The sequence below is a fragment of the Labrus bergylta genome, chromosome 23, assembly GCF_963930695.1.
Source record: "Labrus bergylta chromosome 23, fLabBer1.1, whole genome shotgun sequence".
Taxonomy (NCBI): domain Eukaryota; kingdom Metazoa; phylum Chordata; class Actinopteri; order Labriformes; family Labridae; genus Labrus; species Labrus bergylta.
Window position 1 is genome coordinate 12758271 of NC_089217.1, and position 18819 is coordinate 12777089.

The 18819-nt window shown below is 46.1% G+C and overlaps 1 protein-coding gene across 1 annotated transcript in view; it reads right to left on the minus strand.

Annotated features, from left to right (window-relative positions):
• The window catches only part of tmem178bb (transmembrane protein 178Bb), a 78140-nt gene extending 62107 nt beyond the window's left edge, over positions 1–16033 (minus strand). Inside the window, exons 1-2 of the mRNA XM_020644660.3 lie at positions 15733–16033; positions 14799–15479 (exon numbers count right to left, since the gene is read on the minus strand). Of these exons, the coding sequence (XP_020500316.1) occupies positions 14799–15180 (382 nt within the window). The 5' untranslated portion in view covers positions 15181–15479; positions 15733–16033. The remainder of the gene's footprint in view (positions 1–14798; positions 15480–15732) is intronic.
• Positions 16034–18819: the final 2786 nt, after the last annotated feature.

Consider the following 18819-nt stretch of genomic DNA (forward strand, 5'->3'; position numbering starts at 1 on the left):
GTAAAACAGGAAATGCTCATAGCTACTTCAGAGGTGGACAATTAAGGGACGAATGAAGAAAAAAGCTAAGAAGAGAATCGGTCAACAAATTAAGGAACGATGCAGTTTCAATAATCCTAACAAAAGTCTCACGGGGTCTCGAGAGGGGGGACAACAGGGCCTCGTGTGAGTGCGCCTTTAGTTTGGGCCTGAGATCACGGGTAGAACTGTTGTCTCTCTCTTCTTTCCTCTGAGGTCACTTTATTTCTCAGGAAGTTTTAGGAGGAGGTACTGAGAGCGACGACCCAACGCGTGATTGGCTTAGCACCTTCTTATGTTCTTTGTGGCCGAGGTCTCCATTCACTTTTGTTTTCTTTGGTTTATTCTTTGTCTTTTGAGAATTTTATGGGAATTTATGCAAATAAATCTCTGGGATTTAACATTTTAAAGTGCTTTATAAGTTTTTGGTGTCCATGTTTTGAGCCTTAAGTTCAAGGAGGCCGTATGGCGCTATTATTAATCTGTATGTTGAGTGCATACGCATGTTATTTTAGTGTTTAAAGAGATGCACAGCTCATTTTATCGTACAATGAAAGATGATGACAAATCAATTCTCTGTTATTAAAGCATGAACATTTATAAAAACTAGATTTTATTGTAGCTGGTCTTATCAGTCGTTAGCAGCTGTGTTCAGAACAAAGCTCGGCTGGTGGAAGTCGGACTCTTTGAGAATCAGAATCATTAACACAGTTTTGTGTCGAGTCTCAGTTAAAAGCAGCCGAGTGTGAAATAAAGAAACAGATAATAAACTTTACAAAGCAGCTGCTTCTCATTGGCCTCCTGCTGTGCCGCTCCAAAGTTTCTTCTTCTTTTAAAAGTTGTTCTTAAACTTAAACCGGCTTTAGGAAACCGAGAGATTGTAGAAGTTTAAAGAGAGACTCCATGTCTGTGTGTGGTCGTGTGTCACTGTGTGAATAAATTAAGAACAACTAAAGGAGACAGAAGCAGGAAGGAAGAATTTGCAGAATGAAATAATGGAGAGAAGAGAAACGAAGCAGCACAGCCTGTAAACTTGTTCTCTCTCAGCTCTTGGGTTTCTCTTTCTGTTGAGTGTTTTTAGATCTGCAGAACTCCACACCCCTCTCATCACGTCAGCCGCCACGGTTCAGCCAATAATTCAGACAGAGATGGCTGTCATTCAAATGTCAGAGGCTCTCAGAGTCCTGCCGAGCTCAGCTGCATGTCAGAGTCCTGCCAAGCTCAGCTGCATGTCAGGCTGTCGACAAAGGAAGATGAGCGAGGAGGATGTATACACTCTGGATGGTATTCAAAAGTTATTTTAGTCGTCTTAGTCGCTCAAGACCTATTAAAATTAAAATAAAATCATCCGTCCATCAGCTGTTCAGTTGTCAGTTTCCATCCATCAGTGTTTCTCACAGAATGAGGGCGAAACCAGTGCAGAGGATGGATTTCTGTAAATATGAACGAAGCACCACAGTCATTTACAGGATGGACACAGTTGGTCTCATTTGTAAAAATCCTGTTCATTTCCTCCATAGAGGATTTGATTATTAGCCGTGATGTCATAACAGTCACAGGTAGACTGACCACGAGCCACCTGAGTGTGATGGTTTCTGCTCCTGTAGGAGACACAAGTTCGTCTGATATCAACCTCGTTTTAAGAACAACGCGCTTTAGTCATGATTGCAGGGAAAGGAACTACAATACCCACAATGCTACAGCATCACAGCCACGTCTCTGATTGGTGGAACTTTAGTTGGGTCTTATGGAAATTGCAATGGATTGTGGGATGTGTAGTTCCTTCACAACCAGAAAAAATGATGTAAACATTCTTGTGACTTTTTGCCTTTTTCTCTGTTATTAAATCACTTTTTGGTGCCAAATCAAATGTTTTATATCGCCAGTATTCCTGTAGCTGGTTGGCTCAGTTCCAGGTTAACTAATATTGATACAAAGATTTTATTAATTTGTCAATGGAGGATTTGAATGAGGATAAAATAGACACTCATTGTTGAGCTCTATAGAGAATGGGAATTGTCTACTAATCAACGTTTAGGGTGTTTTCACATCGACCTTGATTGGAGCATGATTCTTCCCCTCTCCACCCGTCTCCTGCGTTCACATTGGTAACGTTGTTCCGTGACCTTTGGTGTGTACACATTTTGAAACAGTAGGTGGCGGTATACAGATAGCTGTTTTGCAAGGAGAAGTAACCATGGCAACCACTCACAGAATGAGTCCATCCTTCTAACTGTGGATGCTTGTGTTGTTTCTGAGACACCACCAACGACCCTCTTCCTGTGTCCACGTCTACCGTGCAGCTCAGAGGAGGAAACGGCCGTGTGCTGCGGGGATATGACGGTTTTTGAAGCCACTTGGGTCGTTTAGAATGACGTCATATAGCGGCCCACTTCCTTGTTTGAGCATTTTTGCTTTTACATCTCCTGTGGACCGTATTCAAGTACACATGAATCGTGCCCAAGACCACCTCTTCAATCGGACTCGGGCACAGAACCTACCTGAGTACGGTACGTTTGTGTTCATGCAGATCAAATGAACCGGATTCTGGGGTCAGGTGTATTCGGCTCCGGGTCCCTAATATGAAACCAGCCTTAGTTACCAAAACATTGCCGACCTTTATGTGCAATTTCGACAGTGTGCAGGAGTTCACCTGATTTTTTTCATAATTGGAAACAAGAAATTACCCAACATTGGAAGACTTAGATTTCTGTATTTGCTGCCGAGGAATCAAAACAGAGATCGATCTGATGTTAACCCCAGATGCTACTTTTCTCTTTGTGTTTGGGGTTAAAGCTTTTTGTGCTGTAAAAAATGTTTTAATACAGAAAATTCAAGAGATTACAGAAGTGAAGGTTAGGAAGCAGATAAGGTTGAAGAAGTCAATATAAAAGCCTACAAACAGTAAAGTAATGTGTGTTTAAAGCCGTGTGATCCTGTGGAGCAGCTGTGTGTCTGCAGGTCATTTCAACGTGATTTTAAATCAGTCTAACCTGATGTGGTCCTCCTGCAGCCCGCCTCTGTAACTGCTCTAAAATGAGACTCTCCTCCTACACTCATATCATAGCAGCCTGAGTTCATCTCCCATCATCCAGCGCGTTGTAATTATGAACTCAGAGTGAATTAGGAGGTAAAAGGAGATGAAAGAGAGACGGCACAAACTGAGGGCTTGATGATGATGTGAGGAGACGAGCTGTTGGACGGAATGAGACGAGGCTCTTATGAGGCTTTAAACGGGGCCACAGAGGGCTCAGGTACGTCTCGGGTACGTCTGCACCTCTGCTTTAATGATGAGAAACTATTTCACCAAGTCTCCGTTCATCAGTGACTGCTCCATCACTCTGAAATCTACTGCTAATGACTGCCAGAGGCTCCATGAGAGCAATAACTGCAACTATGATATCTGTGACACATCCAAAGCTCCAAAACTCCTGCAGTTCCTCCAGTGTCCACTAGAGTCTGTCTCCTGCAGTGAGTCAGTCCCCATAGAACCCCATGTTAAAATGTCCAACTTAACAGCTATTCTATGCAGCGTGTTTATAACGTGGTATGTAAAGATGCTGCAGAGGAATAAAACGTCTACATTTCAAATTCCAGGGGTTGTCTGTAATTTTTGTTGACTTTTGTTGCCTTGGTTTCCAACAGTTACCACATCATTTAAATATTTACTACACTCATATCGAACTTTTAAATTGTGATATTTTGACTTTGGACTTTTCTTTATGCAAACTTCCCCCTGGCATTACTGAAGCTTTATCAGCCTGGAAACAGAGGAAGTTGTCGCCGTGGGAACGCCGTCTCTCTCTCTCTTTCCTCGCCTGTCGTCATCCCGAGCGGGCGGCTTTATTGTCTCACCTTCTGACATTCAGAGAAACACTCGTCCTGATCGCCCCCTCTGTTTCTCCTCGCCTTCAGCTCAGCCTCCGGCTCAATCTGCCCGATTTTCATCTGTCAAAACAGTCACCGCCTGTAACCATGACGACGCAAACCTGGGTATGAGCAGGGTGTTTCTGTGTTGTTATGAAGTGGAGGATGATGATGCTGTGGTTCGCCCTCTTTAGTGTTAATCGAGGCTGAAAAGGAGCCTCTCTGGTTGGAAGTCACAAAGCTAAGCTAACTGCCTCCTTTCAGCGCACACACAGCCGTGCTGCTCCGAGGCGCAGTAATGGACTCTTTATAGGACATAAGTGTTGTTTTGTCCGCCGGTCCTGAGCACTAAAAAGGCCTTTTCTTGTGAGCGAGCAGCTGCAGCCACAGAGCTGCCTTCATGTGGCAGAATAAGGCTGTGATTGATGCGGGCTCTTCCTTCGGGCCCGCGGCGCTCTTTGACTTGATAAGCCGTTGATTAAATGGGCCGGCCGGAGGAAGACAAGACTGAAGAGGCGCCTCAGGACAGAGAGCGGCCTTCTGAAGAATGGAAATGTCCTCTGATCTGAAATCAAACATGGTTTTCTCCGTGAACCCGTCAGGAAGTCTGTGCAGTGTTTCAGAGCCGCCGTCTTCTGGATGAACTCGACTGAACCCAAACAATAGTCTGAAACTGTACAGGGCGCCGCTCTGCTTTAAAACCAGGAGCGGAGACGCTTTTAACGGTCTCGCCCTACATGTGGATGCTGCCAAAAGTTGCCGATGTTTTTTGTGCAATGTAGACAATGTGCAGGAGTTTTTCTGCACATGTTGATGCATTTATTCCTCTCCTATGCTCCTGTAATATGAAATATCGTGAAATATCGAAAATATATAAAAGAAAAAAAACAACAACTCTGTCACGTTTTAATCTTTAAATCTGTGAAGAGGCAGTGCGGGCACAACTTCATCAACCACCAAGGTGCATGAAGAGGTGCTGCTTGTCAACAGGCAACTGCGGCCCCAAAGCAGCGGCTGAAAATGTGCAAATTTTGCAACGACGGAAGGCAACCTCCCTAAAGGCTCCCCAACAGACTCTAGAGTTGCCACTGGGTGCATGAAGAGTGAAAGGCTAAAAGAGCTCAAAATGAAAACAGCATGAAGATCAACTTTATAAACAAATTAGCGTGTCGGTCTAATTTTTAAATCTATAAAACACACTCCACCTGCGTTCCATCGTCTCACTGATCGTCTCTGTTTGTCTGATGTTGCTTCATTTATCTTTTAATTTAAATATGGAATGTTTTGATGTTTTGAAGTCAGGAAGTGTAACTTTGCACGCTGCAGCTTGGCGATGACTCGGCGAGGAGAAAACCTCCACAAGACGTTCCTGAGTGAAACTAAAGATGTGTCAGCCACAGCTGCAGAGTGAATACACTCATTCATCCTCCACACACTGACTGTGAGTGTGTGTGTGTGTGTGTGTGTGTGTGTGTGTGTGTGTGTGTGTGTGTGTGTGTGTGTGTTTGTGCGTGGGGTTCATTCCTCATCACTGAGCCTTCATCAGCCGCCTCCTCATCTCCATAAAGGTCCTGACTGCCAATCACACGCTCAAGACACCTTTGTTTCCATGGCGACGTCACGCTGCACCGACAGAGTGGGTTATCATAGTGTGAAAGGGACTGGTGTGTGTGTGTGTGTGTGTGTGTGTGTGTGTGTGTGTGTGTGTGTGTGTGTGTGTGTGAGTCACCTCCAGCAGCTCCTGTGACATTTCTGCAGCAGAGTATCTCATTAAACACGGGGACGAGGAACAGTTTGATCAACTCTTCAGGACTTCACAGAAACACTTATGGATTTTCTGGATCACTTGTCTTTACATTTCTTTCACCAAGTTTTTCCTAAAACCACAAACAGCCTTCTCAAAGTCTCCACACTCACAGAGCCGTCATGTTTCTCTGACGTCACGCTCAGGGCTCGACACTCGGAGCTGTTAAACTGTTCAAAGCTTTAAATGATTGTGTCTCAGCTTCTCTTTTGATTTATAACGGAACACACCTGTTAAAAAAAAACACAAGACACCTTGGAGGGACGTCAGACATGTTTGAAGAAAAGACAACATGCTAAGCATCCAACAGCTTCTCAGCTAACGTTAGCCTTTTGATGCTGTTAATGTAAACAACAGGAAGGCATTAATTTCTCAAGGTACACACTACAAGATAACTGGGCCGATACTTCCTGTGGGGAGAACAGCGAGGACGGCCGCGCACGAACTCTGTCGAGGAAAGGAGTTCGACCAAAATGTTTACCGTAATGGATACACCAGCTAACAGCTAGCCACATTTAGTTCAAGCATTATGTTTTTTTTTTTTACTCTGAAGTCTCATTTGACAGCGTGAGATTACTCGAGAGTGGAGAGTCTGCTTGTTGCTGAATGAATCGGTTAGCGTGTGGCGTGCCGAGTGGGTCGTCTCGTTGCTCTCCACACACGAGAAGAAAAGAAGTGATAAATCTGTCGTGATCTGTCGTCATGTGTGCGCTCTCTCACATTTTAAAAATGGTAAAAGTTTTTTTTAAATCTTTTAGTGTGTGCCGGCCTTAGCTGTCGGTACCTGATGGGTTATAAAATATTTGGTGTTATCGTTGTATGTGTCTCAATGGCGCTCCAGATTTTAGACCCGTCTGCTCTTTTCTGCTTCGGAGCTAAAGGACTCAATAGTGTCAAACACAAGAACCAATCAATCCAGCACCAACCGCCATCTTTAAATACCTCTGTGTGAAAAGGGAAATGAATAGTTTTTTTCTAATGTCTGTTTAATTAACATCTTATCTGTTTTTCAGAATTTAACTTTCTGGTGATTGTCAGTTTCAGAGAACAGAGACGGCATTATGAGGACTAAGCTTCATCCTCTCTGCAGCAGAGAGAGCGCTGCTGTGTGTGTGTGTGTGTGTGTGTGTGTGTGTGTGTGTGTGTGTGTGTGTGTGTGTGTGTGTGTGTGTGTGTGTGTGTGTGTGTGTGTGTGTGTGTGTGTGTGTGTGTATAATCCTTGCACATTATGTGTCCAGTCTGTCAGAAGAAGAGCTTCATGTTTTATTCATGTAGTATAAATCATGTTTTAGTGCATCACTGATGTGTGTAACGTGTTCTCATGTTAGTAGGTGTTGTAAACTCTGTGTGTGTGTGTGTGTGTGTGTGTGTGTGTGTGTGTGTGTGTGTGTGTGTGTGCCCTCAAGCTGCACATGGTCAGTGCGAGAGAGCGTGAGGTCATCAAACATTCATGTCGGCTGTGTGGAAACAAACCACATCATGCTCCAATCTCTCTGACTCGACTCTCCCAGTGGTCACACGAGTCGCTCTGACTGCACCATGACTAACTCTCTCTCTGAACACACACACACAAACACACACACACACACACACACACACACACACACACACACACACACACACACACACACACACACACACACACACACACACACACACACACACACACACACACACACGCACACACATTTTATCTTTTTGAACAAAACGACCAGAACAAAGTGAGCGTCAGAAGCGATAACGGACAGAACGGCGTGATGATGATCGAGCTGTTCTCACTTAGAGCAATTATTGAGGTTTTTTTTATTTTTAAAGATGATGTTGGAAAAAGAACGCCAAAAACAACTTGAGCAAAAAACCAGAGCGGTGGATTTTGATTGGAGAACTTGGAGTTTAGAAATAAAATTGATTAAAATCAACAATTTAATAAGGTCACTGAAAGAGACTTTTTATGTTCATTTCTCAAAAACCAACAAAGGCACCCCCCACACGGCCGTTTCGGACACCCCTCGGTTTGTCAGATATGAGAGCAGTTATCAGGTCAACAGGTGTTGCAGTGATGGAAGCGGGCAAGAGAAGTGGTTCAGATAGAAGTGATTGTACCCGACCTAAAAAGCCTCTGCATGTTTCTAATAAGCTCCACGAGCAGAAACGTGCTCAAACTAGGATCAATATTGGAGATGCCTCCGTCCTGCTGTGGCGGTTACACGTCCATTACTGACTTTAAGTTTCTGTGAGACAAACTGCAGCAGGTCCTTCAACAAAAACAATAACTTTGAACAACAGTGAAAAACCTCCAGTAGCAACAGGAATAAAGTCATCAGCCTGCAGGCAAACATCGAGCGAACACTCTGCAAGAGAAAATCATTGAAAAGAATCCACCTCATAAAACAAGCAGCAGACACGTTCGAGTGATTCCTGAAATCACACGGAGCTTCAGCCGCTCATCCAAACAGAAACCCATGACTCTTTAGATCTTCAGAAACACAAACTGCTCCTGGAAGTGAACACGTTTCATCAAACCATCCAAAGACTCTCAAGACGAGATCATGAAGTGACCTCAGCAAAAATAAAAGCTTCAGAGATAACAGGCCGGATGACATCATCAGTGTGTGGAAACAGTGTGTGTGTTTGATTAGTGTCAAGAGTGTGCAGCAGTGTGTGTGTGTGTGTGTGTGTGTGTGTGTGTGTGTGTGTGTGTGTGTGTGTGTGTGTGATGTGTGTGTGGTGTTGTGCAGCAGCAGCAGCAGAGAGCAGGTCGTCAGCGTGTGGACTGCGGGGGCACTAATGAGCAGAGAGACAGTCTGAATAATTTACGAGGTTCCAGGAAGACGAGTGTGTGCAGCTCAGGACTCGACAAACCTGCTCACACTCTGAAAAACTTCCCTCTGAAACCTGTGAGCAGGTGAGCAGAGTCAACTGATACACCTGAATAAAACAAAGCAGAACAGTAAAATCCAGTCAGAGGACAGTGTCTCTGCAGACGCACATGTACGGAGGCCCAGAAGGGACGATGGAGCAGCTTTACACACAACGTGGACATCCTTCATTATGGAGAAATCCTGGAGTGTTCTATCTGTATCTGACTAACATGACTCAGAATAAGACACAAAGTCAAGTTTCATGATCACGTAAAGTCAATCATGTGTTGTATTATGGCGTTATGTTCAAGAGGTAACCGTGCTCGGGCCCGGTTAGTCCTGGAGCAGTGTGAGGGCAGGCCAAAGGGGGGGGAATGGGGAGGGACAACTGGACCTAGTGTGAGTGCGCCCTAAATCCTGAATCTGTGAAGTTTGACTTCCCAAATGTTTGTCTCCAGGGACACAATTCCCAACAGCGACCTGGCAGCGCGTGACGTGTCACTAAAACACCCTAAAAGACGAAGCTCGGACGTGTTAAAAGGAGCTCTTTATATTTTATTATCGCTTTAAACCTAATGATCCGTTTGAAGCTCTTTCACTCGTCCATCCAGTCTCAAACAGAACCCCTCCTCCCTCCATGTGTGGATCACCTCAGCAGCTTTAACACCTGGCTCATTGACAGGTAGCCAGTGACGCACCTTTAGCCCCCCGTAGTTTCTAATTTAGCCCCGTCTTGTGATCCGGGGCCCTCGGGGAGTGAGGTAATCCGACCCCGGGACCCCGCCCCCCCCCCCCCCCCTCTCCCTCCCTGGTTACTGTGTTGGGACCAGACTGAGAGCGTCTTCATCATCAGGACCTGAGAGGTTTTTTTTTTTCTTTACAGAGCGACAACAGATGGCACGAGATGAAGAGGCCACACACACACACACACACACACACACACACACACACACACACACACACACACACACACACACACACACACAGGATGTAATCCTGTCCTCTCTGACATAAACATCCTCCCTCGCTCTCTCTCCCTCTCTCTCATCCTCTGTTCACAAACACTCAGATGTGTCTCTCTCACTCTTTTGTTCCTCGTCGACACAGTCACAGTGTTTTTTTCTTCACCACGAGGTCACATACAGGTCACCGCCGCGGCATCAGAAGACGAGCTAACATATGTAAGGACAATCAGCAGTGACATGTGTGTGTGCTGCTGACCCAGATAGATCTTTAGGTCGGCTCAGTTTACGTCCTCATCCTTCTGTCAGAGCAGATTCTCTGAATGAATATTCTTAAAGATGAGACTTCATATGGACTGTGAGGTGTTGGCGTACCTCCTGCAGAGTGTCTGTATCATTAAAGGAGACACTGAGCGCCTCTTGTTTTGTCTTTTATGACAAGGATACGTCAGGATTTAACTTTCCTTTAGGGGTCGTCTATAATAACTAAAGATGAGGTTAAATAATGACAGGAAGTGGTTAAATAATAACAGGAAGTAACATCAGATTTTAGGAGTTTGTTTCAGTAGACGTCAGGATCCCTGTTGTGATCCGGTTTTTAATCCTGTTTTTGTGTTTGGGCACGTAAACATCATATCCTGGTTTCAGAAATCAGGGATAAGCCCTTATCACCATTTAGAGAAAGCCGGCGGATACTGCGGCATGTTGATGCCTTACCCCGGTTTCTGACAGCTGACGACAACCTGCACAGGCGCAACGAGAGCGTCTTACATCTGGAGTGAGGAAGAGACCGAGTTCTGTGTTTGGGTAATGAAAGAGTGAAATATTATGGTATAGATGAGAGAAAGCATCGGGAGCTGTTCAAGTCAGTGGTGAACATACTGCAGGACGCCGTTTGCCCAACACGTTTACAACAGAAGAAGATGAAGAAGATGGACTTTACTAATCCTGTGAGGGGAAATTTGATTTGAAGCTCTGTTGTTGAACATGCCACACCCAAGTACCTACAGACTGAGCTTCTGCCGCCCTCGTTCCCATTGCTTCAAATGAGGAAGAGACGCCACATCTGCAACGCCATGTTGCCGTTTAATCGTGCTGAGCCCACAGTAATCCACAGCGGCCTTATTTCTCTCAGATTTCTAAATGTTCGTGTTGTCAAAAATAAACATCACAGGCGCCTGCACCAATAGGATGCAGTCGTCATAAAGCAGGATACGAGTATTTATAACCACCAGATCCTGAAGATGATCAGACCCAGGATCAGACTCCGAAACCGGGACCCTCAGGTCCATGTATCCATCTCTTTATTACTGAGGCGCTGACAGATGGATCCTCGACGCCTCTTAAGTTCAGCCGCTCTGAGAAGCTAACCGCTGCATTTGAAATCAAATCTGATCATATATCAGATTTAAAGGTGATCAGGATTTCCGTACACTTTCATTTGATCGGTGATGAGACGGTTCATGCTGTGTCTCCGCTCTGGATTTGGATTCAGACCGACTGGAAGGATTAGCGGGATCTAAGACTCTGAATGTTTGGCTGTTTTTTTTTAGGAGATTTGTTGTCAGTAAGGAAACACTCGTCATCATCCCTCTAACACTGAACGCATAACCCACAGCCACCCACTCCACCCACTCTCTATTCACAACACACACACACACGCACGCTCTGATTCTGTGTGTGTGTGTGTGTGTGTGTGTGTGTGTGTGTGTGTGTGTGTGTGTGTGGACCTCTGCCGCCGCCCTCCTGCTTCAGGTAAGATGAATGAGCGAGCTTCATTAGTGTCCGTGTCAGACGAGGAAGGAGAAAGTTAAAGATGAAGTTAAATGTCAGCGCGAGTGGAGACAATACGTGCTCTCAGATTGTGATTCATCTCTTCCATACGACCACAAATATCATCTTTATTTATATCCAAAACAGCGTGAGAGAGGACGTGACTCATCAGATGTGTTGCTAATGTGTCACAGGAGAACCCGAAATAATGTTGGAGCTGTCATGAAGCTGCAGATTTAATCCAGCGCGTGGTTGGACTGCATGGATTAAAGGGGAATAAAAGTCAAACAGCGTGTAGAGATAAAGCTTTGTGGTGTTTTCCCCTGACTTCTGACCTCAACAAATCCCAGAAAAAAAAAAAATTAGAATTATGTTCTTTGTACAACACGCAGAATCAGCACGGGGCTTAACATCTCGTCTCAGTGGAAGCTACTGTGAATGTGGAGCCGTGAGTCAAAGGTTGGAGGGCAGGAAAAAACACAATAGGCTCGAAAATACTCAAAAATGAAACATGACCGGTGGACGAGCGGGTCTGCAGACGGTGTCTCCTCCTCCTCCGCAATAATAACACCGGCGTTTGAAGAAGCCGTCGTAACCTTGAAGGAACTCTCGCAGCAGCAGCAGCAGCAGCCGGCTAGCTTAGCAGTTTAGCTCCGGGAGCTTTAAGTATCTGTCGCGGTAGCAGCACGCTACATTTAGTAGCGCGAGCAGAAACACCAGCACAAGAGGGAGGAGAAGAAGTGGAAGTTTGAGTGGTTGGTAAGCGAGAGAAGGAGTAGGAGTCGAGGTTCACAGATACCCGAGAGCCAGAAGAGGAAGTTAAAGAAGAAGAAGAAGAAGAAGAAGAAGAAGAAGCAGGATAATGAGGTCAGGGACATGATGACCTTTGTGGGAATGACAGGTCACAGGTCGCAGAGAGTCGAGAACTGTTCAACGAAAGTGCGACCAGCGAGGGTTATGATTAGAAGTGAAGGTGAGGATACATTTAATGAGCTAAACTGACGTGGACTCCTGAGCTTTTAAAACACTTCAATACTTTTTTGATCCCACAGCGATACAAGTCCCTGTTAGCTTAATGATCCATAGCATCACGATCTTCAGTCAGAGAGAGAGAGAGAGAAATCTGAAATTTTGCCAATGTATTTGTGCAGGAGTTTGTCTGCAATTATCCACAATTAAAACCAATAAATGACTTGAGAGTGGGTGTTTTGGTCTTGCCGTGGTATCAAACTCGTATCGACATCGTTTGATTTTAATGGCAGCATGTAATAGTTTAAACTCTGTTATCATGACGACCCTTTGTTCGCAGGAGTCTTTAAGTAAACGATCAGCAGCATCGAAATTCAATCGAGGCTTTTCAGAGCAACTTGTTTATCATGTTTCATGACTGGACTCAACGCACTTTATTCACGTCCGCACTTTTACCCATAAACCACGCACTTGCACTTTTTATGTTTACGCATTGTCTGTGCGTTATTGAGACTCTCCCTGTAACCAGATTTACCTACAGGAACAAAGAAAGTAGCCTGAACCTGAACAGTGGAAGAAGCAGCAGCAGAGACAGAGACATTGGTTCTTTCGGACTTTAGCAGGGAGTAGCTTTACCTCCAGCAGCAGAACTGGCAGTAATAACAGCAGTGAGAGCTGTATTGTCTTTGGTATAAAAAAAAACAATGGACGTCACAGCAGCAGTCAAAGGTATATTACCTAGAAAAAACACTCTAGAAGAGCAGCAGAACGTTTATAAACATCCTCCACGGTCTCTCGTATTGAGCCGTCAGTGTGAAGTGATGACGAGCTGCATGGTGAAGATGAACATCGATCTGCTCTTCATCCTGACGGAGCTCAGAGCCCCATCAGACCACCACCCTCTGTGGAGGCATCCATCTCATCCCTGAGCACACACGCACACGCACACGCATACACACACACACCCACACACACAACACGATGCAAACACACACTATGAGCTGCACATCACTGCAGATGGAAAACCATCATCAGGGCTGTTGATGCATCCTCAAAGGAGGCACAGCTGCAGCACAAACACACATATTCACACTGAAGCATTCAGTGAGCATACCCACCCCACACACACACACACACACACACACACACACACACACACACACACACACACACATCCTCTCCCTCCTCTTCCAGCTTGGACTCAGACCAGAGAAGCCATGAAGACAGGATCCAGCTTGTTTGAATGACTTGCATCTGCACCGAGTGACGAGAACCTCCTGGGGACGCTTCAGGAGGAATGCTAACCATCAACCTTTGCGTGTCTTCACGCCTGACGCTTTAAAAACTGACAGCAGGTTTTCTGTTCACTTCCTGCAGCAGATCTAAGAGCTAGTAAACTTTAGAGTCCAAACATAAGGTCATTAAAATAACAGCCATCGTGTCGTTCTAAAAACGCATGGCATCAAAAAAAAAAGAAAAAAGGATGAAAACTTTGCCCACCTTACTTTGACCTGTGCTGCTGCTGACCTTTCCAAGCGCAGCCAATCAGATAACAGCTGTGAGTGAAAGGCAACAGGGAAGGATTGAAGAGGAACTATACAAACTCTTTGACACAGCTTAAAAAACAAACCACAGTCTCAGCAGGAAAACAAAAGAAAACGTCAGGATTCAAACAGGGTTAAGACGGGGTTGTGTCGCTCTCTCGCCTCTGTGAGTGGCTCTTTGTAACACAGCCGAAGACATATCTGTGAATGAGGTCTAAGACCACCACGACATGGTTTGTCCATCAGACAGCACTTTTAGATCATCTACACTGTCAAATGTCCCGCTCAGGATCTCTATCCGAGTCGAAACTAGAAACGATGACAAATCTAAGGGTCCTGATAAGAGGGCACTAACTCCCAACATGGATATCAGTGTCTGCCTCTGAGCTCCAGCGTCTTCCTGGATGTACAGAAAAACCACTCAAAGGATTTCATCTTTAAATGTCGACACTGAAAAGCATCAAGTCTTCACCTTCTGCGAGCCTGCGATCAAGGTGATGTCGGGGATATTTATGACCCTGCTCAGGCTCACCAAAACCTCAAGTTGGTTCATGTTTTACTGCCTGTCCTCGAGGCACTGTCGTTCACGGAAAAAGGCCAAAAACTGAAGAGTGTAACCGCGACATGTGAAGCAAAGAAAAAAAAAGAGCATTGCACAAATGTCCAGATGTGAAAACCAACAGAGCCTCTGATGTTACTGACAAGCATGCAGGCCTCAGTCAGTCCTCTCCTCCAGCGTCAGGATGAACATGAAGCATGAAAACAAGAGGCAAGGCCGTTCATCCCTCACACACACACACACACACACACACACACACACACACACACACACACACACACACACACACACACACACACACAGAGAGACAGACACACACTGCATGCCTTCACACTGACGAACAGAACATAGTTCGTGCCCTTGTTCGCCCTCAGCACCAGCAGAGTAATAAACCTTCTTATGTCTCAGCAGCAGCTTGTGACGCTCTCACGTCGTTCTTACCTTTCCGGATCAGGTCCTCTATCTCCTGGTCGAAGCCCAGCCGGTGGCACCTCCTCCACAGCCCCATGTTGGTGGAGTTGTACTGCCGGCTGCACTCATCCGCGGCGCTCATGGCGAACAGCTGCCGCCGGTTCCGGGCCAGCAGCAGCTTCTCCTCCCAGCGGGGCGGGCTGCTCCGGCTGGCCCGCAGCGGCAGGCTGTTGTTGGGGATGTAGATGAATCCTGGGTCCTTGCGGCGGCTGGAGAAGCTCCGGCAGCGGTCCCGGTATCTCCTGGCGTCGGTCTCGTACCAGTGGTCGGAGCACATCGCCACGGCCAGCATGCCCAGGGCGCACAGAGACAGAGAGAGCCCGGCGTACAGCAGCAACTTCCCGGCAGCCATGCTCGCTTCTGTCACAGCCGCATCAGCACCTCGACAGACGGACAGCTCCTCTGCGGCGTCCCGCCAGCTCAGCTCACATCACCGCCGGAGCGACGCGCCGGGACCATAACCGAGGAGCTGGAGGACGTTCTGAAACCTTTTTTTTTTTTTTTCTGTGACGAAGCTCACCGGTGAAAGAAAACGTTATATCCCTTAATGACACCGTGTTTTCCTCGTGGCGCGGCGCTGCAGCAGCTCGGCGGAGGCAGAGGACGTTTATCTCATCTCAGAGACCCGAATCTCCCAGCAATCCGTCCGGCCTGACAGGACACAGCGACAAGCGAACACATGATCAGTCACATCTTTATTCGAACACGTTTATTTGACACAGAGCACCACCCCCCCCCCCCCCCCCCCTACATCACCCACCCACTGAAACAGACGATGCATTCAAAAGGAGCAGCTGCAGACACAAACAGGGGATCGAGCAGCTGCGTGCAGACAAACACTCAATCACAAACGCGAGCCGTCTTTTAACGACACAGAGCCGGCTTTGTTGAGCCCTAAATGTACCTGATGTGTCCGGATCGCCGCAGTCCGTCAGCAGAGGGGACCAGTGGAGCTCAGTCAGCATCCTCAGCACGTCTGAAGGATGACGGCAGCTGCTTCAGAGCAGGCCAGAGCACGAGCCAATCAGCAGCAGTCCTGTCTGCACGAGAGCCGCGTTAGCGCACAGGCTACATCCTGTCTGACAACACACTTTAAAACACTGATAAAGACACCACTGCTGTTATCAACTTCATATTCCAAATAATTATAAGGTGTGGTTGTAGACAGACTTTCAAAATAAAGGCACAAAATAAAAACAACAGCACTGCACAGTTTGCTATATATTTTTTTATTTTTATTGGGGTCTTTCAATCATAACAAACATGTTTTTATATAATGGTCAGTCTGACAGCAAGTACAGAGTTTATCAAATGGAAACGTCATTAAAGGACCAATCAGAATCAGAATGTGTAGAGAGTGAAATGATCAAGTGACCTTACTATATGATCAGACATTAAGGAAACATGCTATGTTGAAGTGCTGGCTTCTCTGACAACAATGCAGCAGCCAGTATGTCCTCCTTCTAACTTTAGATTCTGCTCCTGAATGCTCTGGATTTGTTCGGACCAGAGAAGGTAGGCAGTTTTAAGGCACCCCCACACGACCGTTTTGGACACCCCTTGGTTTGCCAGATATGAGAGCAGTTATCAGGTCAAACCAACAGGTGTTGCAGCGATGGAAGCGGACAAGAGAAGTGGTTCAGATAGAAGTGATTGTACCCGACCTAAAAAGCCTCTGCATGTTTCTAATAAGCTCCACGAGCAGAAACGTGCTCAAACTAGGATCAATATTGGAGATGCTTTTGAAAAATGGAGAGAGGTTAGAACACAGAAAGGTTTACAGACTGATGCAGAGCTGGATAAACACTGAAGCTTCAGAGTCCACCACATGGCAACCTGCGTGAGCATGGACTCTGGAGAGGAGGGGGCGGGGGGAGACAGATCTCTAGTCTTTAGAATTTATACTGCAGTACCCATTTTAAACACTAGGTGCCAGAGTTATCAGAGTTATCTCCTTTAATTAATCATACATATATAGAAACAACTAGGCTTAGACCGTAAAGATGATATACTTTAATAAATATGTGGATTTCTAACTTTAACTTTTTCTTAAAGGTGCAGAGGGACTCTGCAGATCGAATGGAGTTTGGTAGTTCGTTCCTCCACTGGGGGGGCGACAGAGGAGAAGAGTTCAGTTAGGGTCTTAGGACCCTGTTTTGAAGGTTGGATCAGACGCCTTTCATTGGCAGAGCGTAGTGGGCGGGAGGGAGTGTAGACCTGGATGAGAGAGTTTAGGTAAGGAGGAGACTGTTTTTGTAAGCGAGCAGCAGAGTTTTAAATTTGAGGTCACTGGGATCCAGTGGAGGGAGATGAACAGCCCAGTGATGTGTGCTGATTTGGGGAGGTTGAAGACAAGTCGCACGGCTGCAATCTGGATCATCTGCAGGGGTTTGATATCTCTTTTTGGAAGTGTAAATACATATCACAGTTTTATTCCTGTATATCAGAGAGCTTAAAGTGTAATTTTCAACACTTAAAAACTAAGTAACGAAGGATCCTGTGCTCTTCTTTGTTAGCCTGCCAGCTCATGATGATGTCTCACTCCTCTCTCTTACATCTAAATTGCTGGATAAACTACTGCTGCTTCATGGCAAGAAAACGTGTTGAGCTGGATCAAAGACAGACCTCCCGCTGTTGATGTGTTGGACACAAAGACATTCTAGCATGCAGCTCTTACATGTTTAGCCTCGGGTTAACGGAGGCTTTGTGTGTCGTTAACGCTGCGAACACAGGACGTGAACCAGCCCTGAGTCGTGTTTGTACTCTGCCTGCTGAAGCTCGCTCACAGAAACTACGACCACGAACGAGGTCAGGGGATGAACCTGCAGGCCAGAGAGCTGCGACAACACTCTGAAATAAAGAGTGTGAGTGCTGTGAGGCGCCCAGGTACAGACGGGTCTCAGGTGAGCAGAGAGGGAGACTCAAAGCAGAGATTCCTCCTCAGCTTCATTCACTTTGAAATTCAACTTACTCTCTCAACATCACTCTAAAAACGTGGATGCTCTCTCCTTCCTTGGTGCTTGCTTGGTGTTTGTTTGCAGCACAGTGAACATCACAGTCGGTGGTCTCGAAATAATGCAGCTTCATGAATTGTGCATCATCAGCATCCACTATCTGATGAACTTTTTGCTGCTTCCACACGAGAGGTAAGCAGCGTGCTGATGTGTAATGAACAGTTATTAGTCCTGACTGTTTTGGAAACACCTCGTCTCTGTGGAGAGTCCTGATTGGTTGTCAGGAAGGTTTTCTTACCTGAAATAGACTGAATACAGACATAGGACACCTAGAGCTAAATATGATTGGACTCATGCAGATTGATGCCTTGGGACGAGCATGACGAGAACACAGGGGGGTTTATTATTATTTGTTTTCTTTTTCATTTACAGACTTTATTAATGACTGAGGGGAAGTTCTGGTTTTTACACTCTGTTGCGGGTCACACACACATAGGCCCGAATCACACACATGCACAAACAGGAGCTTGGGATTTCTGTGCCTTGCTCAAGTGCACCTAGGCAGTACTCAGGAAGTGACCCGACACCTCTCCAGCTACCAGACCAACATCTATATTTTGGTCTGCACTCGGACTTGAACCAGCGTGCCTCCTGTTCCCAACCCAACCCTACAGACTGAGCTACTGCCGCCCCTGTCTTGTTTTGTTTCCCTCTTTGCTGTCCGTGTGGTCGTTTGTAATGTTTGACTCTCTAAGAAAAATACTACAGGTCCAAGAACAACCTGTCTGCGACCTCAGCACCACGGACAGCTCCACAGATCACCGACACACAGCAGAGTCAGGACGTTTACTTTTTAGAGAGTTTGATTCTGACTCACCTCCGCTAGGAGAAGAATCAATGAGCCAGGAGAGGCTACTCTGAAAGGTTAAACTCAACATCTCTCCCTCTCTGCTGCTGGGGGAGAGGAGGAGGATGGCAGGTTGACAAAGGTGGGGGGGGGGGGTTGTTCGCTAACAGAGGTGACGCATCCACCTCCG